General features: G+C 45.8%; 2 protein-coding genes across 5 annotated transcripts in view; both read left to right on the top strand.

Moving 5' to 3' along the window:
- Nlrp1 (NLR family pyrin domain containing 1) overlaps window positions 1–13,004 on the top strand; it is a 29,692-nt gene extending 16,688 nt beyond the window's left edge. For 2 of the 4 annotated variants that reach the window (XM_027426867.2, XM_027426870.2), the window contains exons 8-15: window positions 828–919; window positions 1,520–1,682; window positions 3,440–3,663; window positions 7,113–7,375; window positions 7,878–8,003; window positions 11,037–11,178; window positions 11,891–11,935; window positions 12,336–13,004. In XM_027426867.2, the coding sequence (XP_027282668.1) occupies window positions 828–919; window positions 1,520–1,682; window positions 3,440–3,663; window positions 7,113–7,375; window positions 7,878–8,003; window positions 11,037–11,178; window positions 11,891–11,935; window positions 12,336–12,634 (1,354 nt within the window). In that variant the 3' untranslated portion in view covers window positions 12,635–13,004. Of the gene's footprint in view, window positions 1–827; window positions 920–1,519; window positions 1,683–3,439; window positions 3,664–7,112; window positions 7,376–7,877; window positions 8,004–8,452; window positions 8,584–11,036; window positions 11,179–11,890; window positions 11,936–12,335 lie in introns of those variants that run through there. The other 2 variants (XM_027426868.2, XR_003487287.2) reach the window with 2 other exon arrangements.
- A 12,347-nt stretch (window positions 13,005–25,351) lies between these two features.
- On the top strand, window positions 25,352–25,836 carry LOC100773672. Its single transcript, XM_035447508.1, has one exon. The coding sequence runs from the start codon at window positions 25,352–25,354 to the stop codon at window positions 25,706–25,708; it is 357 nt and encodes a 118-aa protein (XP_035303399.1). The 3' UTR covers window positions 25,709–25,836.
- Window positions 25,837–26,620: the final 784 nt, after the last annotated feature.

Raw genomic sequence — 26,620 nt, 5'->3', positions numbered from 1 at the left:
TGGGTGACATCTGTTAAGGTGGAGAGTAGAGAACAGAAAGGACAGAAGTTTGGGAGGTGCTGTCAGGGTGGTGACTATCTTAGTTCCTCTTATCCTGCTTCACCTGTGGCTGGATACATTGAAAAGAATGGAGATTATCTGCTAGAGTTCTAAAGACTAGGGAGTGTCAAACTGTGGGCTCCGCATCTAGGGAAATCTTCCTGGTTTTGCCATCCCAGGGCAGAACAGTGAAGGACCAGAGAGCACAATGAGAGTGAGAGGCCAAGGTGGCCACAGGACTCTGCTCCTGTGCTTATGACACTAACCCATTCACGAAGGCAGAGGCCTTGTGCCTTGATACATTCCTCTTACCCCCCTTCCCAGCACAGGGGCACTGGAGATTAACTTAATAGTGAACCTTGATAGACACATTCAGATCACACTGATAAAAAGGGATCAAGAGAGGCTGGAGAGATGGATCAGCAATTAAGAGCACTGGCTGCTCTTCCAGAGGTCCTGAGCTCAATTCCCAGCAACCACATGGTTGCTCACAACCACCTATAAGAGGCTCTGGTGCCCTTTTCTAGCATGTAGGTATAAATGCAGAGCAATCATACACAAATATATATATGTATGTATGTATGTATGTATATAATTTTTTTAAAAAAGAAGGGATCAAGATGATATCAGTTCTGACACAGGTACCTAAGGAAATCATAGAGCCATGGCCTAGAAAAGAATCGTGGGCCTTAGTTCCAATTCAGATGAGTTAGATTGTAGGAGGGGATGTCTTGTAGACAGCCCTACTTTCCCCTGACATCTGAGGGAACCAACATCTCTGTGTATAGGAAACCACACGGGATGGCCTCTACTTCGGGTCTGGATAAAGGAAAAACGAGTGCTGGCCCATCCTCACTCAAGCGGCTGAGACTACAGTCAGGTATGTGAAGGGGCCAGACTTGAAACATCACGGAGGGACTATCATTTCTCTCCCCCTGTCTCTAACATGGGACAAGACAGGTTCCTCCTTGAAAGAGGAACACCCCTTGCAAAAATCTTTCACACTTAGAATCTAGAATTCTGCTTTCTTCTCTCAAAAGATCAGTATCCAGTACTCCCCCTCTCATATGTCTAGGGCAAGCTTCAGACACAAGCCCCATTGTCAGATGCTAAGGCCTGGAAATTTCCTCCCCAGCCCTGCCCATCCATCTTCTTTCAACCTGTCTCTGGAGAAATGCTGGGAAGAGGAGCACTTCTGGAGCAGTGGGGAAGAAAGAGGCAGGGTCTTAGTCAGACGATAAGCAGTGAAAACAAGTAAAAAAAAAAATGGAGATAGATGAGAGAAGGAAAGGGAGGAAGGAAGGATGAAAAGGGGAGAGAGAAAAATACTGAAAGAAGCCCTGGGAGCAGGGACAGAGACAGAAGACACGCTCCCCACTGTAGCCAGGTCTCAGGAAGAGCCTAGCCCTGGTCTAGCAGGAGAGGGAGGCTGGGGAGACATGCCTGGAAAATAGTGTGACCGCTGTCCTGCCTCTTTCAGAAGAAGATGCTCCACGAAGGGCACAGCTGAAACTCTCCCACACACCCTACTCTTCCTCTCTGGGAGACAAGCTCACAGAGTCTCTTGGGACTGAAGATGGCTTCTGGGGCAGCACAGGACCTGTGGCTACTGAGGTGGTTGACAGAGAACGAAACCTGTACCGGTGAGTGAGCTAGCCTTTTCCACGTCACTCCACACAAAGGATTCCAGAGACAGCATCCAAACCAGTCTTCCACAACATGTCCCTTCTCCTTACCAAGCCAGGCGGCAGGGGAAGGGCTGAGACTCTGGCCGTGTGTATTTTATAATGGAAAAATAAGCTTAGAGGTGAACGTTTTCAAACATTGACAAAAGTAAAGAGTAAAATGCTTCCTCATCTGTGGCTTGCCTCCTGCTACCACCCCCTGGGGGTGGGGGTAAAATGGCACAGAGTCAACATCGCAGGCAGAGCAGACTTGTTTGTTGCAGGTGTTAGGCACACATTTTCACCCCCTCCCAGGACCCAGGGAGCAGCGTCATCTGGAACACTGTGTTGCCTCTCCTTCAGTGGCTCAGGCTATCATCACTCTCCAGGCTCCATGACAGGCTCCCTATTAGTTCAAAGGAAAGTTACCAATGCACTGGCTTAAGTCTCCATCGGTTTTAACTGGCTGTTGGCCTCCTCCTACACTCATCCTGTTACCTAGCTTTGCCAGGTTCATCTCAACCACTCTCATTCAGCCTTTCTCGTCACTATTAGGATATTTTAAGTCTACGATATCAGGTATTCTCTCCATAAACATTTCACTAAGAATTCCTCCAAAACTAAAACAAGGTCTTCCATAACTAGCATGGCACTACCACAACTAAGAAAGATGGCAGGTTTTCCATTTTAATTAAACAGATCCCACCCTGTGTTCACATTTGTTCAAGGATCTGAAATATGTATCTTGCAGGTGATTATTTTAATCACAATGCAAACAGCTCATGTTTGGCTTGTCATGTCTCTTAAATTTCACTTAAATCCTTGTAGCCTAAAGATCCTGCTCAGCTAACAACCACTGTGTACCATGTACCAACTAGGAGCTGAGAACATGAGGATGCATACATCAGCCTTGACCTCTGAGAATTATAGTAATGAGTGATTATATCCACAGTTATGGTGTCTTCCATAACCTGTTAATCTCCTCCAACACTGTCACTGTCACAGTCACTGTCTCATCTGGAGAAACTGTCACTTTAACTTACTCCCATAGAAACTGGCTCTTGTCTACCCATCAGTCACCAAATGGGAAGCCTTTAAGAAAAATCACTAATGATCTCAGTAAAGCATCATTTCAAGGCCAAAGATTTATCACTAATACTAGCATGTGCTCATTTTAGAGATGTTATTTAGTGTGTTTGTGTGAGCTCCACACAGGAATTTTCAGGTTTGGCAGAAAGTGCCTTTACCTGCCAAACTATCTCACCAGGCTTAGACCCTTTAAGAAATACACTCTTTAAAAGTAAGAACACTAAGTGCTGAAGATATAACCAATCAGTAGAGCCCTTGAGTAGTATATGAAGAGTCTTGAGCCCCAAATACACACACACACACACACACACACACACACACACACACACACACACACCTATTTCGTCACCTTCACCATCATCACAGGAATAGCTAACTGCTCCAGGTGTGTGCCACCTGTAGGCTTGCTCTAGATCACTCAGGGCTCACAAGTCTATGAGACGGTGTTACAGTTGCCTCTATTTACAGATAAGGAAACTAGAAGTCAGAAGGCTAAAATACTTTGTTCAGGATCCTAGTGCAGAGAGCAAAGGAGCCAGGACTCAGAGATTTGACTGAAGATGGTGTGGCTGTGGCCCTGCACCCAGATTTGCATCCAGCATATGAGCAGATCTTGTCCAACTCATGTCTGTTTCTGCATCTTCTAGAGTTCAACTCCCCATGGCTGGCTCCTATCACTGGCCCAGCACTGGTCTCCGCTTTGTAGTGACAAGGGCAGTGACTGTAGAGATAGAATTCTGTGCCTGGAGCCAATTCCTAGGCAAGACTCCCCTGGAGCAGAGTTACATGGTGGCTGGGCCTCTGTTTGACATCAAGGCTGAGCAGGGAGCTGTGGCTGCTGTCTACCTCCCTCATTTTGTGGCTCTCCAAGGTAACCAAGGGAAGGATAGGGAGGAGGGTGGTGCTGATGGGAGGACTTTCATATAGGAGAATGTAGGACGATAGATGATATGATGTCAAAAGAGCTCATGGCTTCCTTGGTGAGAATAGAGAGGATCACGGAGGTAGAGCTTACCTGAGAGAGTCCCTAAGCAGTAACTGATGTCCTCAGCAGCAGTATTTATTTATTTAATGGTTTTTAGGGGCAGGTTTTCTCTGTGTAATAGTCCTGGCTGTCCTGAAACTCACTTTATAGACCAGGCTGGCCTTGAACTCACAGAGATTTGCCTGCCTCTGCCTCCCAAGTGCTGGGATTAAAGGCATGCACCACCAATGCCCAGCAGCAACATTTTTAGGCTTTTTTTTATTTATTCTTTGTGTCTTTCAAATCATGCATCTCCATCCCGTCCATTTCACTGTCACTTCATCTCTGCCCTTGCAACCTTCCCCACAAAATAAAATAATATTTAAGAGAAAAAAAGAAAAGAGAAAGAAAAATCAGTTTCATCATGGAAGCTGCAGTGTAACACAGTGAGTTACACAGTAAACCCTTTAATGCATATATCTTTACTTGCAAGTGTTCATTGCAAAGATCATTGGTCTGGTTCAAGGCCTCTGGTTTCTGCTACACTATCAATGCTGGGCCCTCACTGGAACTCCTCTTGGTTATCCTGTTGTTTCCCTATGTTGTGGAAATCCTGCAGCTTTGGGTCTGCGGAATTGGCCCCTTCACGTGCTCCAGTAGATCACAGATGGGATGGACATTAGGGTGAGCCAACTCATAACCCTGGTTCTGGGCCTGGGTAGTTGAAGGGTTGGTCAAGGCTGCCAGCTATCCCTTGTCCTCACCACCAAGGTGAGCTCTCCTGCACTGCCTTCACTTGTTCACCCTTTGCAGCTGGGTCAGTTCTTCTGCTTCCATGTCTTCAGGGCTGTTCTCCCACACCCACACCCACACCCACACCCACACCCACACCCACACCCACACCCACACCCACACCTTCAGGGCCAGCTCTACTGTGCTGCCCAGGCAAGGTGCAGGGCCACTCTCCCTAGTGCTGCTGCGGCTGAGGGACAGGGACAGCTCTCCCACTCTTATGACCTTAGGGCTATCTCTCCCACCTGCCTCTGGCATTGATGGGCATGGGGATAGGATGGGGAGGGCATCTCTCCCCTTTCCATGCCTCCTCTCAGTAGCAATGTTAACTGGCATCCATTAAGTGCTCTTTATATATCACATCCCTTAAGTTCCTAGCAGGAAATGGGATACATTAAGCTATCTTAAGAGATTTTTGTAAAGACTATGTACAAAGTGAACTAACAAGCAACATTTAGTACCAAAGTCTGTCAACATGTGAAAGCTATTACCAACTACAGGCATGCAGAAGATGGGTGTCACCAGCCTCCATTTGAGAACTGGGGCCATGGAAAGGGGGCTTAAGAGAAGAAAGGGGTCATAAAATATCTCAACTTCATTCACCTCCATGGATAAAGTTTCAAGAAGTATTTCTTGTTTTGAGAATGCTGCTCAGTTCCACAGTCCATTTTCTAATTGGGTTGTTTGTTTTCTGGGTGCTTAGTTTTTTGAATTCCAGTGAAGTCTCATTTCTACAGTCACAGAAGTTTGGTGAGCCGCTGAAGCTACTCACCAGGAGCAGAACATGAGCAGGGGAAGTGAAACTCAGACCCCCCAGGAGTCTTGAGGCCCTGTAAACTGTTCCCCAGGGGAAAGTTCCAGAGTAACAGCAGATTAAGGATAGAAGCCCAAGGAAGCTCTGGAGACTTTATAGGGCCATTTAGAAATGGAGAGGTTAACTGTCATCACAGAACCTACTTCCAGTAACTGATGGAAGCTGATGCTGTGATCCAAGCCAAGAACTGGGCTGAGCCGAGCGTTGGTGGCGCACGCCTTTAATCCCAGCACTCGGGAGGCAGAGGCAGGCAGATCACTGTGAGTTCGAGGCCAGCTGGTCTCCAGAGCGAGTGCCAGGATAGGCTCCAAAGCTACACAGAGAAACCCTGTCTCCCCCCCCCCCACAAAAAAGAACTGGGCAGAGCTCCTGGAGTTCAGTTGAAGAGAGGGAGGAGGGATCACATGAGCAAAGAGGATCAAGATCAAGATTGGGAAAACCACAGAAACAGCTGTCCTGAGCTAGTGGGAGCTCTTGGACTCTGGACTGACAGCTAACAAACCTGCATTAGGCCCTCTGAATGTGGTGACAATTATGTAGCTTGATCTATTGAGGGGGCCCCTGGCAGTGAGACCAGGACTTAGCCCAGGTTCATGAACAGGCTTTTTGGAGCCCAATCCCTATGATGGGATACCTTGCTCAGCCTTAAAACAGTGGGGAAGGGCTTGGTCCTGCCTCAATTTGGTATGCCAGACTTTGTTGACTCCCCAGGGGAAACCTCACCCGCTCTGAAGACTGGATGGGGTGAAGGGATGGCAGAATGGGAAGGGTGGGGGAAACTGGGTTTGGTATGTAAAATGAAAAAAAAATTACAAATAAATAAAAAGGAAAAAGTTTAACAAATGAATGAAAAGGAAATGGAAGGGGCAATGATGGCTGCAGCAACAGTTAGGAAAGTCTCTACCTGATGATACACAGAGTAATGAGTAGAACCACTATTATACTATGCTGCCTCTGCCACAGCGAGACATGGGCCCAGAGGTTGTCCAGGTGATCTGTTCGGGAGAAAGGGCACAGCAAATGAAGTCAATGTGGTTAGCCCTGCTGTAGCTCTGCCCATGTCCATCAGTGATAGGTCTTGGTCTGTCCTCACACTGTACTAGGGTATCTGAGGCTGGTATTTGACTAGTACAGCGAAGGCCTAGAGCCAGATAAGAAGAGTAGAGAAAATCGTCTGCCTTTAACCCTTTCCACACTCTTAACTCTAGCGGGTGGAGTGATTGGCAAGCCCACCCTTTCCCATTATAAAGTTTCTCTACCATCAGCCATCAGCTGAGCCTGGAAATAGGATTTTCTCCAAGGAATTAGGTAGCCTTTGAGTGCAAAGGAATCTATCCAGAGCCTGCTGAACTGCAGGCCAGATTTGGACAGGAATGAATTCATCAAGCTGGTGACAATGTCTTTGGAGGTCTCCCAGAAAGGCAGAGATCACAGTGCTAGTATATTTGGTATCTAGGAAAGACCATCTTCTTTGTAAATGGCACCTTCTACCTTTTCTCTCAGAGGGCAGAAGGAGGCCTTTGACTCTTTCCTAAGCCCATTCATGAGAGTTCTACATCCATGCCCTCATCGCCTCCCTAAAGCTCCACTGAAATCCATTCCCCTGGATTAGGATTTTTAGAGGACAGAGTCATTCATACCTCCCCCAAGACAGACTCTCTGAGCCTGAGCCCTGGGCTTCTATTATCCCAAGCCAATCCTGGCTCAGTTGGGAACTTAATCTACACCTTTTGACTCTATTCTTGGACAGGAATTCAGGAGGACACCTTAAAGTTCCAAGTGGCCCACTTTCTGAATGATGTGGTGGTCTTGGAGGCGCCAGCCAAAGTGGAGCCACACTGCGCAGTTCTGAAAAAGCCCAGCTTCTCTCCTATAGGAGTGGTGCTAAAAATAATCTCCGCCACCCGGCGACTCCTACCCATCACCTCCATCACGTTGCTCTACCATCAACCTCATACCGAGGAACTCAAATTCCACCTTTATCTGATCCCCAATGACTGCACTATTCGGAAGGTAACACTGAGAATCACAAAGGCCCATCCAGGGTGGGCTGACAGTAAATATGAAATGCAGTCAAAGAGCACCCAGGGGCATCCTCTCCTGGGAGAAAGGGTGGGCTCTGGTGCAGGTGAGTGATCTGCCCTCTGCTCTGCCTTGGTCTGGTCCCCTCAATCCTAAGCCTCCCCTGTGTCTGCTGCTCCTTCACTAACCTCTGCACAGCCTTCTACAGCCTCTTTCATGGCATTAAGAAGGCTGGGAAGGCTCCATACCCAACACACAGCCTTTCCCTCTCCCTTCTCTGGCAGTGACCCTATGACCGTTGTTAACATGAACAAACTAGAGTAGGGTTGTCTGTACAGTACATGGGAAAGAGTGTTGCAGAGGTTTCATTACCACCCCCACCCCCACCACCCTCACCCCAACTTCTGTGCACACACACAAAAGAACCAATTTCCATCTCAACTTATTCAACAAGATTATGTAGGGCAGAAATCACTGGCTGTATCTTCCTTAGGCCGTAGATGATGAAGAAATGAAGTTCCAGTTTGTGCGAATACACAAGCCTCCCCCCATAGGCTGCCTTTATGTGGGCTCTCGATATACCGTGTCTGGTTCAGAGACTATGGAAATTACACCCAAGGTAAGCAGCCTGATACTTGCCCTTCACCAGGATCGGATGTCAGGCTTGGGAAAATCTGTTGGGTGGGTTTCCCAGGAAATGAAACTTGAGGTTTGGAGGAAAGCAATTGGGATCCACGGTGAGCAAGAAATCACAATTGAATGAGCTGACATGAGGCACAATAGTGGGCTATACTATGCTAAAGCCATGAAGTCAAATGAACCTGATTTATTACTCATCATGGGACATCTCAGTAAAACGGTTCTAGAAAGAAATCACTGTAGGATTTTGTTATTTGGTAATTGGCAGGAAGGACAAAAGAAGCGTATTTACTCTGTGTTGGGTATTGTCACAGAGCAGGGACAGTTCTATGACTGGTGATCTGAACAAACCAAATGGTATCATGGTTAATCTAAAGCTAGAATATTGGAATTGTTGAACATACAAGATTCATTTAGTGTATGTTGTAGGGTGTTTGGGATTCTATGGCTTCATGGTAACCTGTCTAAAGAAGATGTCCTGTGGCCTGTCCAAAGGAAGAGCTGTAACATGACTGACCTGCAAGCCTCAGAACACTTTGTATGGACACTAAGATTTAGCTGTGAGTCTCAGAATCTTCCAGGACACCAGGAGCTGCTTTTGGCTTTTCCCTCTTTCTCAGTATATTCTCTGCCAACACTCTTTGACGAAAGTCTACTGAACACTAATCTGTATTACCCAAATGTCCATAACTTGCCCAGATTTTCTGCATATGAACAGAAAGCATATGTGAATGGTGGTCTATGGCTGAGCCAGAGTTAGATGAGTGTGAACTTAGTCTGAAACATCTATCAGGACACTGGCTAGCAATGGCATTCATGCAGGTGGTGGTGCATGCCTTTAACACCAGCACTTGGGAGTCAGGGGCAGGAGGATCTCTATGAGTTCAAGGCCAGCCTGATCTACAAAGCTAGTTCCAGGACAGCCAGGGCTACACAGAGAAATTCTGTCTAAAAAAAAGAAAGAAAAACTAAAAAACAAAACCATCACAGACAGAAATTAGGGAGATGGCAGCAAAGGGTGATTTCACACAAGCTTGAAGGTCTGAGTTAAGGACCCAGCATCTAGGTAAAAAGCTGCCTGTAATTCCAGTGCTGGGGAGACACAGACAGGAGGATCCCTTGGGAAAGCTGGCCAGCCCAGCAAAAAATAAGGTGGAGCCTTATGAGCAAGATGGCTCAGTGGATAAAGGCACTTGCCACCACACCTCCTGATGACCTAAGTTTGGTTCCTGGAGCCCACATGGTAACTGGAGAGAATCGAATCCATCAAGCTATCATCTGACCTCGATATGCACACCATAGCATATGTATGTATACACACACACACACCTTGTTTAATATTGAGCTAGGTGACAGGTACCAAAAAGGAGGTGATGTCTGTCTTTTAAGTTGGAAATCATGAACCAAAGGATGAATAGGCAAGCTGCACAGTTTGGATCCTTCCTGCATATCAGTTGCTAACAAGTGATAAGAGAGAGATAATCCATTCACTCAACAAATGGTAACCTAGTGACAGGGATATGGTTTGGAGGAGAGAGGTCAGTGGACAGATGGATTCATTCACTTGGGAAGGTAGCATCCTGACAGATGAGACCTGCATAAATAACAGCAACCAGTAGCACTGAGGGATAGCAGGTAACTATAGCATTGTGAGAGCGTGATTTAGGATCACTTCTCAGCCCTTTGGCCAAGATCAATGGTAGGATCTGAGGTTATCAGAGAATGACTTGGACACTTCTACTGGCAAGTCAGAGGAACATCTCTGAGAAGATGCCTCTTGAGTTGAGGCCTCAGTGATAAGAAGCATCGAGGCATGGGGGATTCTGAAGTGCTTCAGTCACAGGAACATGTGCAGAGGTATGGAGGTGAGAGCAAGCTTGAAATCTCCAGGTGCCAAAGAGGAGGTCAGTGTGATAGAGTCAGTGCATATAGCAGAAAATGGGGTCACACTAGAGACAGCATCTCCCAGGGCTCATTTGTCCAGGTGACCCTGTTACAGAGTGGATTTTGTTCAATGCCAAGACCTCACCCACAGGGTCTTAAACATGATCATGCAGACTTCATCTTCTCTGATAAAGATGTCTCTAGCACTAGGTGAGAATGTATGATAAGCAGGCAAGGGCAGAAGCAGGAATGAGTCAAAAGGTTGCAGGGGAGAGGACATGGTAGTTTAACTAAGGAAGCAGCCATAGAGATGAAGAATAGTTTATAGATTCAGGAAACTGACAAAACAGGAAACTGTCAAGACCAAAAGGCCTATGAGTCTTTGTGGTATGTGTCCACACTGATTTTGTTGATAAAAGCAACAGACTTTGATAGACAGGTTGTTGTGGAAAGAAAAAGGAAGTGGTTATAGATGGTGTATAGACAGGACCTGAGCACTCAGAAGATGGTTGTGCAGTTTTCTGAGTTTGAGGAGACTTGGGAAGGGCATGCTTGAAAGACGGTTGGGAACCCAGTCTTCTTTCTTGGAAAAGGGATAGATGTTAAGTTTTCTGTTGAATTAAAACACATTAAGTTTAAGACTTGTTGGGAGTGAAATTTTGTACTAAAGGAATAAGGACTTGGATTCAAGATAGGAAAGAAAGAAAAAGAAAGTCCCAGTTAAAGATAAAGGGACATCCAGGAGGTGTTGGCGCACGCCTTTAATCCTAGCACTCAGGAGGCAGAGATAGGCAGATCTCTGAGTTCAAGGACAGCCTGGTCTATGGAGTGAGTTCCAGGACAGCCAGGGCTGCACAGAGAAAAAGAAAAGAAAAGAAGAAGGGAAAAAGCTTTGGCTTAGAATATGTGAGCACTACTTTGAGAATGAGCCTTGAGTTGGTTCGTGGGTTCTCTTCAGTGCTCCCACCCTTCCGAGTTAGGACATGTTGTCAAAGTAATTGATCGACTTCAGTAGAAAGGATAATGTCCCTCTGCAATGGAGTAGGACCAAGAAGGTGTTAGAGTGTGGGAAAGCCTCATCTTCAGGACAGACAATGACTTTTCACACAGATGCTCTTGCCCTCTCCAGGAACTTGAGCTGTGCTACCGGAGCTCCTCAGAAGCCCAGCTCTTCTCAGAAATCTATGTTGGCCACTTACAATCAGGGATCCGGTTGGAAATAAAAGACAAGAATGCTGATGCTGTAGTTTGGGAAGCCTTGTTGAAACCAGGTAAATCCAGGACAAACCCAAGGTACACAGAGGTAGGAGAAAGGTCCATGATAGATCAACTAATAAGAAATGCCCCCAGAGAAATGATGTGGCTCTTTAAGTTATACAGTCCCTGATTTGATCAGAACTTCAACTCTCCCAGAAGACCTGAGTTTGTTTCCCAGCATCCATGTTTTGAGACTGCTTATAACTCCAGATCCAGGGGATCTAGTGCCCTCTTCTGGTCTCTACAGTCACCTATACTCATGTGCATAGACACATACATAAGCATAATTTAAAAATGAAAAATCAAATCTTTAAAAATATTAAAAAGGAAAAGGAATAGATTTCTACTTAAAATAAAGTATCAAATATTTTAAGCCATCTAGTGAAGGAGTTGGTTAGTTCTCCTCCAGGAATTTAATTCAGGCCAAGACAGGCTAAAATGGGTTGAGATTATGTTGGAAGAATTTGCTATTATTCATTTAGAAGCTTTCCTTCTTTTTGTTAGTCTAAAATCATAACCTTTGGACCTCAGCTTCCTAAAGACATAACGAAAGGTTTCACCTAGATTGAGTCTATAGGTCCATCCTACCATTACTCCAGATTTTGGCAGAATTTGTCTGTAACTTGTTCTCAGAATCCAAGCATCTAGATAAGAGATTCAAAATTTATCTTGTGAGTTTATAACTAGCACTGTTATAGATGTTTCTTCATGTCTCCTTTCCTCTAGGAGACCTCAGGCCTGCATCCACCCTGGTTGCTCCAGCCACTACAGGTCAGTAGCGCCTGCCAGACCAAGTGAGGCAGTGAGGGTTTCGGGGTACACAATCTGGTTGTGAAAGGAAGGGAAAGGAGAAAAGAGGGGACCCTCTCATTGCAGGCCTGCATCTTTAGGATGGGGTTGGAGAGTTACACATCCAGAGTCCCCATACCCCTTGCTGCTGGCCATGGGGGCCTTAACACACCCCATTCACAACCTCAATCATGAACCTTTCCTGTTCCCACAGGGTGTCGGCATAGATACTGACTTGAGGCAAGGCAAGGGGTGTTTCTGGTAACCAAAAGGCTTTCCAGAGCGAGAAGAAAGCCAGTGGCACAATGATATAAGATACAGATGTAAGAGGCTCTACGGTCAGCCTTTCTTTGAACATTAACGGTCTTGCCTTCATCCACAGTTGCCAGACCCTTTCTGCACTTTGTGGACCAACATCGGGAGCAGCTAGTGGCCCGAGTGACATCAGTGGACCCTATCTTAGACAAACTGCACAGTCAGGTGCTGAGTGAAGAGCAGTATGAGATGGTTCGTGCTGAGGCCACCAATCCAGACAAGATGCGGAAGCTGTTCAGCTACAGTCGGTCCTGGGACCAGGCCAGAAAAAGTCAACTCTACCAAGCCCTGAAGGCGATCCATCCTCACCTTATCCTAGAACTCTGGGAGGTGTGGGGCAAAGCCCTTGGGGAATGGGTATCCTGAAAGCTCAGCAGCTGAAACCTGAATCTTGAATCCTGTCCCTGCCTTATCTTTCTTTTGGCCTCAAGTGCACTATCTGTGATCCCCTTGGCTTGGTATTGGTTCTATAAAGCTTGCAAGAGTCTTGCCAGCTGCAGGTGGCATTCTCAGAGATGGTATTATTCCCTCTGGACAGCTTGCCTGTGAAAGCCAAGGGAGCCATCTGGATGACTGTGAGGCATCCTTGGCAGTGGACATATTTTATCAATACACTCAGAATGCATAAAATTCAAAACTTATAAATTATTTGTGTCTGGAATTGTCCATGTACATTCAGGTCACACTTAACTTTGAACTAATTAAAAACCCTACCTAAAAAAAAAAAAAAAAAAAAGACTAAAGTAGGCACTGTGTAATTTCACTGCTTAGTGAGTGAGTGAAGGAGTTTAGGAAATGTAGCATTGTTTACAAATGTTGGGTGGATGGGGACCCCCCACTGGGAACTTTCCAGTGCCCAGCAGGCTCAAGCCTAGAGGACAAAGGAGCCCCAGACAGCAGGCTGCTGACAGTGGTTAAAACAGTAGCAGCATCCCTAAACAAAAATAAAGAGTCCCCCTGTGGTGACACCTTGCTTGTGTAAATAAAGCCTGTCTGAAGGTCAGAGAAGGAGCTTGCCACTAGCTAACCATAGAGGTCTAGAGGTCTGTACAAACAGACAGGAAGCAAGCTAGCTGGGGGGAAACAGCATATAAGCAGTGAGAAACAGGAACTTGCTCTCTTGTCGGCTGAGCCGCTAAGGAGGTAAGGTGTGGTGGTGGTTTGCTCTTTCTCTCTGATCTCTCAGCATTTTCCTCTATATCTGACTTCAGGTTTTTATTACTTAGGCTAATTAAGAACTCCATTTACGCCCCACTCCCTCACGCCCCAACACACACACACACACACACACACACACACACACACACACACACACACACACGAGAAACAACTAGTAGAGCAGGCTGCTGAGCTGTAGCACTCACTGTAACTTTAACACTTCTCAGAACTAGAACAGCATTCCACTGCTACTGAGAATTCAAGCTGTTCTTTTTTAATTTCATTTAAACCCTGGATGAAGTAAGCAGCCTGGACGCAGCAACCATCTGCAAACATCACAGCAGAAACCTCTACAGTGTTTCCTACGTCTACAGAAACAGAGACTGGTAGAGCTCAGGGGTCCTTCCCCTATCCTAGTTGATAGCTCTTCTCTGATTGGTCCTATTTCTTCACCTTATTTGCATACCTGCATTTAACCAGCTAGGATCTAGCTAGTATCCTGGCAAACAAATCCATACATTTCTGGGCTATAAAGCCAGAACTCCTGCAGGAACCCATTGAAAAAGAGGAAAAGGAAGACTTCCGAGTCTAGTGCTCCTGCTCTCTTAAGAAGAAAAGCCCTTTAAACTTCAAAGAGCCAGGCTCCCAGACACCTCACTCATCGAAGAGGGCAGACTCACAGGAGGCTGCCTGCACCTACGGTTTCTGTCCTGGGCAAGGAGATTGCTCAAAGCCAGATTCCAGGACTCAATTTGCTTCTGCCTCAGCCTCTAGGAGTCAGCACTGGCTGGGCGGCAAAGGGGAACCCATAACTGTGGTTGTTTCCAGCCTCCAAGAACTGCTGCTTCAGAGACCTGTGATTCTACCCTTCCAGACCCTCTGGAGATAGAACAGCAGACAGGTAGGTGCTCCTGCTCCTCCTGTAGGTGCCTACAGACTTTCTCCGATAGGGGCTGCTCTTGGGTGGCATCCCAGAGCTCCCAAAGAGTTGATGAGCAGTAACACTCCCGTTAACTGGAACACTTTCTTGGAACTATAACAGCATCCCACTGCTACAGAAAGTTCAAACCTGTTTCATTTTAATACCATATGGCAATCTGTTTTAAATTGTTTTGTTCCATTTAAACCTTGCTAATTCCAGTTTGACAAATCAAATACCTGCCATTTGTACTCTGGTAGGAGACAGAAGACAGTCTCCTGTTGTGGAATATTATTTCAAGATTGTTACATTTATTGTTTGTGCTGTGGAATATTTGTTTAATGATGTAAAGATATGTTGCATTCTTTTATATTGCATGTGATTAACTCTGTGAGGCCGTGTTACTTTGCCTGCCTAAAATACCCAGTGGTCTAGTAAAGAGATGAAATGGCCAATAGCAAGACAGGAGAAAGGATAGGTGGGACTGGCAGGCAGAAGAAATAAATAGAAGGAAAAAAAACAAGAAAGAGGAGCAATAAGAAGGGAGAGAGGAAGACATTAGGGCCAGCCACCCAGCTATGCAGCAAACCATGAAGTAAGAAGTAAAGAAAGGTATAGAGAAAGGTAAAGGCCCAGAGGCAAAAGATAGATGGATAATTTAAGTTAAGAAAAGCTGGCTAGAGGGGCTGGAGAGATGGCTCAGGGGTTAAGAGCACTGACTGTTCTTCCAGAGGTCCTGAGTTCAATTCCCAGCAACCACATGGTGACTCACAGACATCTGTAATGGGATCTGGTGCCCTCTTCTGGCATGCACTGGATACATAATTGATAAATAAATAAATCTCTTAAAAAGAAAAGCTGGCTAGAAATAAGCCAAGCCAAGGCTGGGCGTTCATAAGAAAGAATAAGTCTCTGTGTATTTATTTGGGACCTGTGTGTCAGGCCCCCCAAAGAGTAAACAGAAAAACAAACAAACAAAACACCAACTACACTCTCCACCTATCACTTCACAAGCATGAAAAAGAAAATTAGGAGGCTAGGGCCCACACCATGCATCAGTCTCAGATACTTCATAAGTATGAGGAGAAAGCCAAATAACTCCTTCCTCCCCCAGTTGCTTTGACCAGTTTTTAATCACAGCCATAGTAATCCTAAGACAGAAATTGGTACCAGGACAGTGGGGTATTGCTGTGAGAGACCTAACCATGTGTTTTGGGAGAATTGTAGAAGGACTTTCGACTAGAAAAGCCATTGATTATTGAGAACTCGGTGGGCTCTTCTTCCTTTAGAAGTCTGAACTGGAGCTACAGTTCTAGAAGATCTGCCAATATGCTTTGCTGAACATGGGAAAGGAGGGGAACCCCAAAGTGCTGGGTCCTCCCACTTGGGTATACAGGAAACCCCATCATCTGCTGCAAGTTTCTAATAAGAGCAGCTAAGAGTTGGGCCTTCGGACCTTGCACACTCCTGCCACCTTCAGGACAAAGTCACAACTGCAACCTTAACTCTGAAGAGGGCTGAAGGCAATGTTGTAAGCAGAGGAGAAAAGAGTTCAGGTGGGGAGCAGCCAAAGCTGAGACCTAGAGTAAAGCTTCGTGTCACTGAGAGTCAACATCCTCCTAATGACTGATGTCACCCATAGGCAAAGGCGCCCTCTCTCTCTCTCTCTCTCTCTCTCTCTCTCTCTCTCTCTCTCTCTCTCTCTCTCTGTCATTAGGTCTCCAGAGTATTAGCAGCCAATGATAAGTCATTCTATAACTTGGTGCCTGCCCAAGATAAACAAGTGCACATGGCCATACAAAGGCTTGTAAACAAGTGGCCAAGAAGCTAAATTTTTAACAGTTAAAATCTAGAACAACCCAAAACCTAGTAACAGATAAATAGAAAATGCTTTGTGGTGATGTGCACATGGCAGAATACTATATTAAAATTTAGCAATTAAATTACTGGGCTGGATAGTTAAGAGCAGTTAAGAGCACTGGCTGCTCTTCCAAAGGGCCCACATTACAGCTCACAACTGTCAATAAATCCAGTTCCAGGGACTCTGACACTCACACAGACATACATGCAGACAAAACACCAATGCACATGAAATAAAAATAAAATTGAAAAAACAAAAATAAACTATTGAGGGCAAAAGGATGGGAGTGTGGACCTGGAAAGAATAGGGAAGTGAGAGTGACTGGGGTGAAATTCCCAAATAACTAATAAAAATATTATGCTGTCGAGAAAAAAACAGCATAAAATTTTTTGAAAAGATGTATTAAAATGCTAGAAGGGAAATAAGTGCCCACTACATTATTCCAGATACAGAAAATTCTATGTCATAGAATTCTTTGGAGAGGTGTAGCTTAGTATGTTAGTGTCTGAGAGTGAATTGCTATAAGCATCTATCCCCCTTTGTCACTCACACTGCTGGCCTTTCATACAAGTTCCCTCCATGGTGCTATAACTGGCTTAGCAGAAGCCATCTTCAGCTAAAGCTTGCCTAGCTAACCTCCAGAACTATATGCCAAACTTTTAAAAACGAAGCACCCAGCCTCACATATTGTGTAATAGTAACAAAAGTCATAGTTCCACATGCCTATAATCCAAGCCACCTAGGAAACTGAGGCAAGAGACTCAATTGAGCTCTGGAGTTCAGGGCCAGTCTGGGAAAGCATAGTAAGATCACAGAACTCTCCCTGGCATGTGCCTTCATCACAGGGCCAAGGGTTTATTGGTTGATCAGTTTGTTTGTTTGTTTTGTGGGCAGATAACTGTTCTATGGAGGCAGAGGCAGGTGGATTTCTGTGAGTTCGAGGCCAGCTCTGGTCTACAGAGTGAGTTCCAGGACAGGCTCCAAAGCAATACAGAAAAACCCTGTCTTGAAAAAAAAAAAGGAAAAAAGAAAGAAAGGAAAAAGAAAAAAAGAGGTCCACTGCTGTTCCTAGGAGGAGTACCTGTCTAGGGGGCTCCATGGTTTCATTTCATGCTCGTTCATCTATTTCTGGTTCTCTGTCAGTTTTTGCTTTTGTTGTTTGAGACCACGTCTAGCGTAGCCCAGGCTGGTCTTAAACCCTTTGGGTAGCTGAAGATGATCCTGATGGCCCTTCTGCCTCCACATCCTAAGTGCTGGATTGTAGGCATGCACTGCACTAAGCAGTCACCGGGGGAGTAAGAAGAGGGTTAAAGTGATCTCCCCAGGGTGAAAGGAATGATGGCCTAACTCAGTAGGGGTAGTAGGAATGAGAAATACAGAGGGTTAAGTGTGATGGCTATTCTTGGTTAGCAAGGTGACTATATCTGGAATGAACTACAATCCAGAAATGGAGGGCACACTTGTGATTCAGATCCTGAGGCAGGAAGACAACACGACTTTGTTCCGGGTCTTGAACCAAGAAAAAATGGGCTTTTGATCTGGATCTTGAGGCAGGATGACAAAGCCTTTAATCCAGATCTTGGGGAGGAAGGCACACCTTTAACCTGAGCCACACCTTCTGCTGGAAGCCTATATAAGGGCAATAAGAAGGAAGGTTCATTCACTCTTTGCCTGCTTGTCCTCCCCTTACTAGTACATCTGTGCCTTCACTGGCATTGGAGACTACTTCTTCAGAATTCCAGCATATACAGAAGACCAGCTGAGACACCCAGCTGTTGATTTTTCCGAGATGTGTGCACTCAAAGATGATCCGTAATCCATAAGGCTAAGATTTCTTTATTCAGATAAACACCAGCCCAAATGCAAGCCAGAGCATACCAGGCGCAGCAAGGCAGCCAGGCCAGAGAGAGGGGCTCCCACGTGTCTGCAGTACCTTAAGAATTCCCCCACGCATCATCCTGAACACCCCTTAGGAGGCGTGGTTACGGCATCTCCCTACACCCAGCTTCGTGGAACTGAGCAGCTACTAGATCCTTGGGACTTTCCATTCACAGCTAGCCATTGTTGGACTGCGGCCTGTAAGTCATTCCAATAAATTCCATATATATGGAACACATGCACCCACTCGCACACACACATATATGTGTGTGGAGAGAGAGAGGGAGGGAGGGAGAGAGAGAGAGGGGTTCATTCCATAAGTTCTGTGACTCTAGAGAACCCTAATTAAGGATCATTTTCCACAGTCATGAAAGTCGATAGGGAAGGAGATTTATGGATCCTGTGACTATCTGTGCTGTGCTGAGCTCTGCAGTGGTAGGGATCCATTGGGAGCTATTGGTAGGTTAGCGCCAGTAGATAGGAGCCTGGGAGAGGAAAATGGGAGAAAGGGACTGGATAGACAAGAGCATAACACTGCTGGAGAGAAGTTGATGGGAAGAGACTGGCAGAAGTATAGATGCTATGACGTTATTCAGAAGTCCAGCTCTGTCCCTAGTTGCCTAGCAACCGCTGTTGAGCAAGTAGTTGCTAAACAATATAGGGCCATCTAAACAATGGTATAAAGACCTGAGAGTGTGTGGGCACTGATAAAAACGTCACAGGGTATTGTTAATCCTGACAACAGCCACTAAGCCTGTTACTTATATTTTCTCACCTCCTAATTGCTTTTGTCACACACAAAAATAGCACAATGACAAGGACGCACAAGATCTGGAAAACCGAGGATGAGGCTACCACATGATCTTATCATCAAACAAGATGAAAATGACCATCTTCATTCTTTCCATCCCAGGATTCCTCTATGGAAATACATTTTACATTTGCTTATCATTTTAGTACATGTGATCTTAAATTGTTTAATTCCGGTTTAGATGGACACAAAAACCTGTTTGATTTCAGGATAATCCTCTCTGGCAGTAGCATCAATCCACACCCAGCCCCGGTGCGTGCTAGGCCAACACTCTACCACTGAACTGTATGCCCCCAACCTGAAATGCAGCAGCAGCATTTTATTAAGTATTCTCCTCTTGTTCTGAAAACAAATTTGCTTTTGATTTCTTACCCTGGTAAAGAAAGAGCACTGAAATCCTTCTGTAAAGAGCCTGCCTTAGGATCAATGCTTGGGGACTCTGGGTAAAAAGGGCCAAGGAAAAAAATGACCTGTCCCTAACTAGACCCAAGACCTGGGCCAAGGGAAACATCCTAACCTCTGACTTGACCCCAGGACCAGGGCTTGAAATCCCACCAATCCCAAGAATTCCACCAGTCCCTGAGGTCCCTGAGCTGGAAATGCCACCAATCCCTGAGCTAGTCCCAGAATGAGACCACAAAATTCCACCAAGCCCAAGCCACCCTGGAAAGTTCTGCCACCCTCCAAGAAATTCTATACAAGGTCTGTCCCCTCTTCGGTTTGCTGCTGTTTCTCACCCAAAGCAGTCTTGCTCCTGGTTTCTTCCTTCCCGGTAAATCTCTTTTGAGTGAGGTTTGTTGTGTGATACGACATTTTGGCAGGAGTGAATCCCCGCTGTAACAACTTTTGGAGAAGCAGAGCAGAGCTGAGGAAACTTTCCCCTGGAGAAGCAAACCTGTAACACTTCTCCACAGCAGAGCCAGCAGAGCTGTAACAACTTCTCTGGGGCAATCCTCCCCTGCTGGAGCAGAGTTGATACACTTGGGCTGGGAAAACCTTTCCCTGGAGCAGGGCTGTAAACTGCTACACTTATGGTGACTTGGTGGTATTCCTTGGCTTCAGAGTGCCAAGATACCTTTTCATCTGAGTGCAATGCTTACAGGGACAAGGCAATTGCATCAAAAGATATGAATATGTTATGATTGTTATACTTTGCCAAATTGCTTCCAGGACAGTGAAAGTTTTCTCAGGACAGTGAAATATATTGATCTTAACATGCTGGCCATGGTACTGTCATCTCTTGTTACCTGTGTAACAGATCATCTGAAGAAGCAGTTGGCCAAGGTCACAGAGCACCAAGCCTGAGATCTAGGAGCCAGTCATGACTCTCTGTTTTAGTATATCATCACAGATAATTCTGTTACTGAACTCAAAATCTGGCTTTTTTTTACCAGATGTACCATTTAGCACATTTCTTCACTCATCTATTGGGGGCATGTTTTGTTTTGAGACAGGATTTCTCTGTGTAACAGCACTGGCTATCCTGGAACTCACTTTGTAGACCAGGCTGGCCTGGAACTCACAGAGATCCGCATGCCTCTGCCTCCTGAGTGCTAGGATTAAAGGTGTTCACAACCACCACCCAGCTTCACTCACCCATTTTGAAAATGTGTTTGTATTAAAAGATAGGAAAGTGCCAGGTATGGTGGCTCACACCTGTCATCTCAACATGCAGAAGGCTGAGGCAAGAGGATTACCCATGCATTTGAGAGTACTCTGGGCTACACAGAGTACTTGTACTTTGAATTCCAAGGTAGTTTAACTACAAAGTGAAATCCTGTCCAAATATAAAAAAACAATCTGGAGAGACAGCTCAGTAGTTAAGAGTTTCACTCTTCCAAAGAAATGAGATTGGTTCCCAGCACCCACTTTGGGCAACTCAAAGCCTGTAACTCCAGCTCCAGAAGATCTGGAACTCTCATCTGGACTCCCTGAGCACCCACATGCATGTAGCAGACCACACTGACACCCACCAATACATTAAGATAAAAATAAATCTAAAAATAAAGATACCCTCTTCTGACACCCACAGACACCTGCACACACGGTACACTTACACATACATGCACGTACGTAAGTAAAATAAAGACCTTTTAAGGTTTATTTTAAGAAGAGGAAACTGGAGAGATGGTTCACCAGGTAAGAGTACTCTCTGCTCTTCCAGAGCAACCAGGTCAGATTCCCAGCACCCACATAGTGGCTCAATAATCTGTTAATTCTAGCTGTGGGGATCTGACACCCTCTCTGGCCTCTGCAGGCTCCATGCACACACACAGTACACAGACAAAACACCCACACACATAAAATTCAAAACTGACTTTTAAAAAGGAAATTGTATAAGGTTTTACCACAATTGAGCATTTAGAATGTTCCTGTTACTAGAAAGTTGCCTAGAGCCTGTTTACAGCTAGTATTTTTATTTCCCCCTTAGCAACAAGCAATAAATCTCTTTTCTATTTCTATAAATTTGTTTTTTTCTAGACATTGCTTATTTATTCTATCACCTATGTTTTCTTTCACCTGGCTTATCTTTTTCACTTAGCATGCTTTTTTAGACCAGTTCCGGTTAGCTAGGTACCAGTAGCTCACTCCTTTGCATTGCTGAGCAGTATTTTAGTTGTACAGATGAACCTCATGCATTCATCATTCCATGGACATTTGAATTACTTGCAATTCTGGCTATTAACAATAATGTTGCTACAGATGTTTATACACTAGTCTCCATATAGAGCAGTCATTTTTCTTAGGTAGAATCTAGGGGTGGACTGACTAGGTCCTATCCTTTTTTATTTCTATTTTTCTCTCATTAAAAATATGTCAGTGGTGATGCTCGCCTTTAATCCCAACACTCAGGAGGCAGAATCAGGTGGATCTTTGTGAGTTTGAGGCCATCCTGAGTGAGTTCCAGAACAGTCAAAACTGATTCATAGAGAAACCCTGTCTCAAAAACAAAACAAAACAAAAAAAGATTCTTTTTCATACAATATATTCTAACATTCCTCTCTCCCAACTCCTCCAAGATCCTCCCCAGCTCCCCTCTCTTCTGAATCCACACTTCTATCTCTGGTTAGAAAACAACAGGCATCTAAAGAATAATGATAAAAATAAAACAAAATCAAACAAACCATAATAGGAGAGACACATTCATACACCAGGAATCATTAAAACACAAAATCGGAAGCCATAGTATATGCTCAAAGGACCTGTAAGGAAAAAGAAGAAGAAGAAAAAGGCCCTGACAAAACATGAGACAAAGAACCTCCAAAGATGAGTTTATATTCTGTTGGCCATCCACAGCTAGGCATGGGGTCTGCCCTTAAGAGTGGTTTGTTTCCCCAATAAGACTCTGTAGGAGAAAACTAATTTTCATTTGTGAGTGGTTATCAATTGTAGATAGCTTCTGGGTTAAGGGTGGGAGTTTGTGTCTATTTCTCCCAGTGCTGGAACCCCACCTGGCACAGAGCCCAGACAAGCCTGTGCCTGCTGCCACAGTCTCTATGAGTTCACATATGTGCCAGTCCGCTGTATTTAGAGGACCTTGTTTCCTTGGCATCCTCCATCCTCTCTGACTCTTGCCATCTTTCCATCTACTCTTCTGCAGGGTTCCCTGAGCCCTGAGGGGAGGGATTGATGGAGATCATCACCCTTTTAAGACAGAATGCTGTTGCAAGATATTCAATCACATTGTGAACCCCGAGTTTGTGTTTGCATTGATTAAATAAAATTAACCTTAGGACAGGAGGCTGAGTTAGCAATTAGTTGACACAGCCCATCAGAGGGAATGGATTTGGAGTGGCACAGATTTTTCTGGTTTGGTGAAGCACTTCAGAGACACCAGCAAGGAGACAGGTTAGTTTTTTGCTTCTCAGACTTTAAGAGCTCTCAGGCTTTCACCCCAGCACTGGAATTTTGAGTCTTGTTTATAAATAGAACAATAGAGACTTAGTTAAAGCTACCTTTAGCAGCAGCGACAGAGCCAATGCCTGCCGGAACAGAAATCCCACCAGGCTGAAATAGCAGTAGGTTAGGTCATGGCCACTATGCTGAAGGGAAAACAACAGTGTTCCAGGGTCTCTCACTCTCTGCACATTGTCTGGTTCTGGGTCTCTGTATTTCTTCCTATCTACTGAAGGAGGAAACTTCTTTAGTGGTGGTTGAGCAAGGCACCAATAGGATTCTGTAGCACGAATAATAAAAACCCAGAGACAGATATTAGGGTTCAAGCTGAAGATCAGAAAAGCGAAGCAGCCAGCCACTAGGGAGTTCTTATCTCCACCAAGGCTCAGACCAAAAAGGAGCAATCCTGTCCTCAGCATTACTACTGACTTACTTAGTTCCTGTCCTCTCCCGCCTTCTATTCCTCTGTAGTGCTGGGATTAAGGCATGCACCACCACTGCCCAGCTTCCATGGCTAACTAGTGTGGCTGCTGGGGTTGAAGGTGTGTGCCACTGCTGCCTGGCCTCTATGGCTGACTACTGCAGCTAGCTTTGCACTCTGATCTTCAGGCAAGCTTTATTTCTTAGATCATAAACAAAATATCACCACATGATTCCTTGGCCAGAGTGGCCAGTCCATTTTCCAGGGAGTGCCTCCTGGATTGGCTGCTGAGACAAAAGGACGCATCATGGAGAAAGGCTGTGGAAGATCTGGATGACCCACGAGAATGGGCGCAGAGAGAAGGGGAAGTCAGCAGCAGGTGATCTGCAACACTCTGGGGATAAGGCTTAGATCCTATTGCTTTTTTTTTTTTTACTTTTAAAAACAAATTTGTGCATATGGATGTTTTCCTGCATATATGTTTGAGTACTGTGTGCATGCCTGATGCCTATGGAGGTCCCAGTTGCTGGGAATTGAATGTGGGTTCTCTAGAAGAGCAACTAGTGCTCTTAACTGCGGCGGAGCCATCTCTCTAGCCTCCTGAGTGTGGAGGAGACTTTTATGTGTTCAGCTGTTGACCTGTTTCTCTTCCTAGCCGGGTCACACTGGAACAGTTTTCTCTCCATCTACCGAGTGCCTGCAGCCATTTATGAAATAACCATTCTAAGGCTTAATATCAGTTGCAATTGTTTGGCCAATGGCTTAGGCTTCTTACTGGCTAGTTCTGCTTAAAATTAATCCATTTCTATTAATCTGTATATCACCATGTGGTTGTGGCTTACCGGTGATGCCCTGTCATCTTGCTTTCCCAGCAGCTACATGGTGTCTGTCTCCTCAACCCTGCCTTCCTTCTCTATCTTTGTTTGGAATTCCCGCCAAGGTATGCCCTGCCTGGCCATTGGCTGAAACATCAACCAATAAAAGCAATACATATTCACAGCATACAGAAGGACATCCCATATCATCTGAGTTACATCTTAAGTATATGCTCAACTTTTTATGAAACTATCATAAAAAGTCCCTCCACCCTTCTCAAATCCCAGTAGCATGGCTGAGGATCTCATGTTCTGTTTGTCCTAGCTAAGGAGATGCTCTTATCTACATCTAGACTCTGAGAATGTAGCCTCTTGCTGCCAGCCTAACACTTATTCAATAAACATCAAGATGCTACCACTACCTAGTGGTATCTGCTACTGCTGCAAGGAACCCTGAATGCTCTCAGCATGAGAGACAGCACTCTGGTCACATTATTTCAACACCATGATCCTGGTTTCTGTTGGATGAACTAGAATGAGTTGTCTGGTAGGAGTTGGATATATTGCTACTGGCAGGCTTGCTAGTGGATTCCTCCAACACAAGGAAGGCCCAAATGAATCATGTGATTGCTCTCCCCAAATCTCAAAAGGGACTGACAACCAGCCTTGGAGCCTCAGGCACAACAGAAGTAGCAAGAGAGATCGGATTAAGTGGCCACCACTTAGTTTGTGAGTTGGCCATTCTCCACTGATTTTCATGTATCTGGATCTCATGCAGCAACGCGATGTCCTTTGTTATAAAACTGCGCATTTGTGCATCACCTCATTACACGTGTCTGCCTATCAATTTTTAAGACCTTACATTATTCGTGTCTTTGAAAAGGAGGCCTAAAACCCTTGGGAAGCTCCTTGCACAGCTTGGAGCTTCAACCCCTGCATTTCATCTTTCAGAATGCCAAGACACCCCCTTACTAGCTGGGAGATCCCAACAAGCTCCTCTCGCCTCCTCCCCCGCATGCCAGTTTCGTTGCTATGGAGACAGACCTGCCTGCACCAAGACTTGGGAGATACTAGAAACTGGCTGGCCAACCTCTGCAACAGGCTGTGGGTGGAAAGGTGGAGCCAGAGAAAGTGGCTATCTGGGCAGAGAGGCCCTGGACCCGCAGAGGACCCCTGCTCTGCTGGCTCCGCCCCCACAATCCCCATCCACACTGAGTGTAGAAATACTGCTGCAGTCTGGGCCACCACCCACTGCACTGCGACCCTGTGGGGACTTCGCCTCCCAGTCTCAGCAGCTGACCCGCCTGCCCGTCTTCTGCGCCGATGGCTAAAGGTTCCTTTCCGCGCAAGCCCTGGGCTCCAGAGCAGATGTATTTTGACTCTGACCCTGAGTCCGAGGGCCTCTTCGATAAGCCGCCCCCGGAAGAGGGCCACACTGTCCGTGCACCCAAGTCGGCTGGCAGGAAATCTGGTCGGCGTGTGGGCGGGAGGGATCCGAGGACCCGCACTGGACAGTCCCGAAAGGCCGCTGTGCGCCCCGAGCCCGAGGAAGAGGAGCCTCTGGTGGACGAGGGCTGCTACCTCGACCATTTCCCTCACCTATCCATCTTCATCTACGCGGCCATCGCCTTCTCCATCACTTCCTGCATTTTCACCTATATCCATTTGCAGCTTGCCTAAGCAACCAGGGTCCGACAGGGTGGGGGTGGGGCGATTGGGATAGGGGAATACGCAGCCTTTTGTTTTGGAGATGCGCTGCACCCCTTTCATCTAGCATTTGATGTCTTTCCTTGCTGTTGCTTTGTGTAACTGTTCATCAAAAGGTCCAAAGTCGCTGCCGGGCAATGAATTAGCAGTGCTGCTTTCACCCACACATTGAGTGCAATTAGTCTGTAACGTTTATGATCCTGATTGGATTGAACCCCGTTCATGACTAAGATGATGTCTCTGTACCCTACCACTTTGTGATGTGAGGGCCCAGTGTTTTTGCGTTTGTAGAGCGCAGACTGAGTCCAAGCTTCTGTTGCTGAAAAGGTATGAAGCAGACCCGAGCCCGAGGCCTCCCAGAGAGGGTACCCAGAGATTCAGTGCCATTGCTGTAGTGCTGGAGCCCCATGCCGCTACTGCGTCACACAAAAATGAACCTGTTGTGTCTATGAGCCTGTTTCAGTAAGAACTCAGCACACCAAGCTGGTGGAACTGGGAAAGCAGCGGGTATGGCTGGAAGCTGCAGGTGAGTGGTGTTTGTCAAGGTATGATTCTGTGCTCTCAGGGGTTGGAGCTGATGCAGCCTGGGCATTTTCTCCCCACTTTAGGTTTTGTGGCTACCAGGAGGACCCAAGGACTGTAGTAAGCGGAGTTGAACATCAGAAAGCCAACGCTCAAGACAGATTTTTTGGACTGTGTGGAACAGGAGACCACAGACCTTCAGGGATGGAGGACTAGAATCCGTGGATTCCGTGAGATGAGACTGAGGGTCTTCCTTTGCTGGGGTTCATGGGAGGACTACACTAGAGAATTCTCAGGCGACTTCATTTCAGCCTGGAGGCCCCCTGAAGCTAAGGGACCAAGATGAAGGAGCTGGGATTGGGA

The sequence above is a fragment of the Cricetulus griseus genome, chromosome 7 (genome assembly GCF_003668045.3).
Source record: "Cricetulus griseus strain 17A/GY chromosome 7, alternate assembly CriGri-PICRH-1.0, whole genome shotgun sequence".
Classification (NCBI taxonomy): Eukaryota; Metazoa; Chordata; class Mammalia; order Rodentia; family Cricetidae; genus Cricetulus; species Cricetulus griseus.
This window is presented reverse-complemented; position numbering and strand designations above follow the sequence as displayed.

What these genes read in the sequence shown, in the direction of transcription:
- LOC100773672 (XM_035447508.1), top strand. Translation starts at nt 25,352, where the DNA reads ATGGCTAAAGGTTCCTTTCCGCGCAAGCCCTGGGCTCCAGAGCAGATG.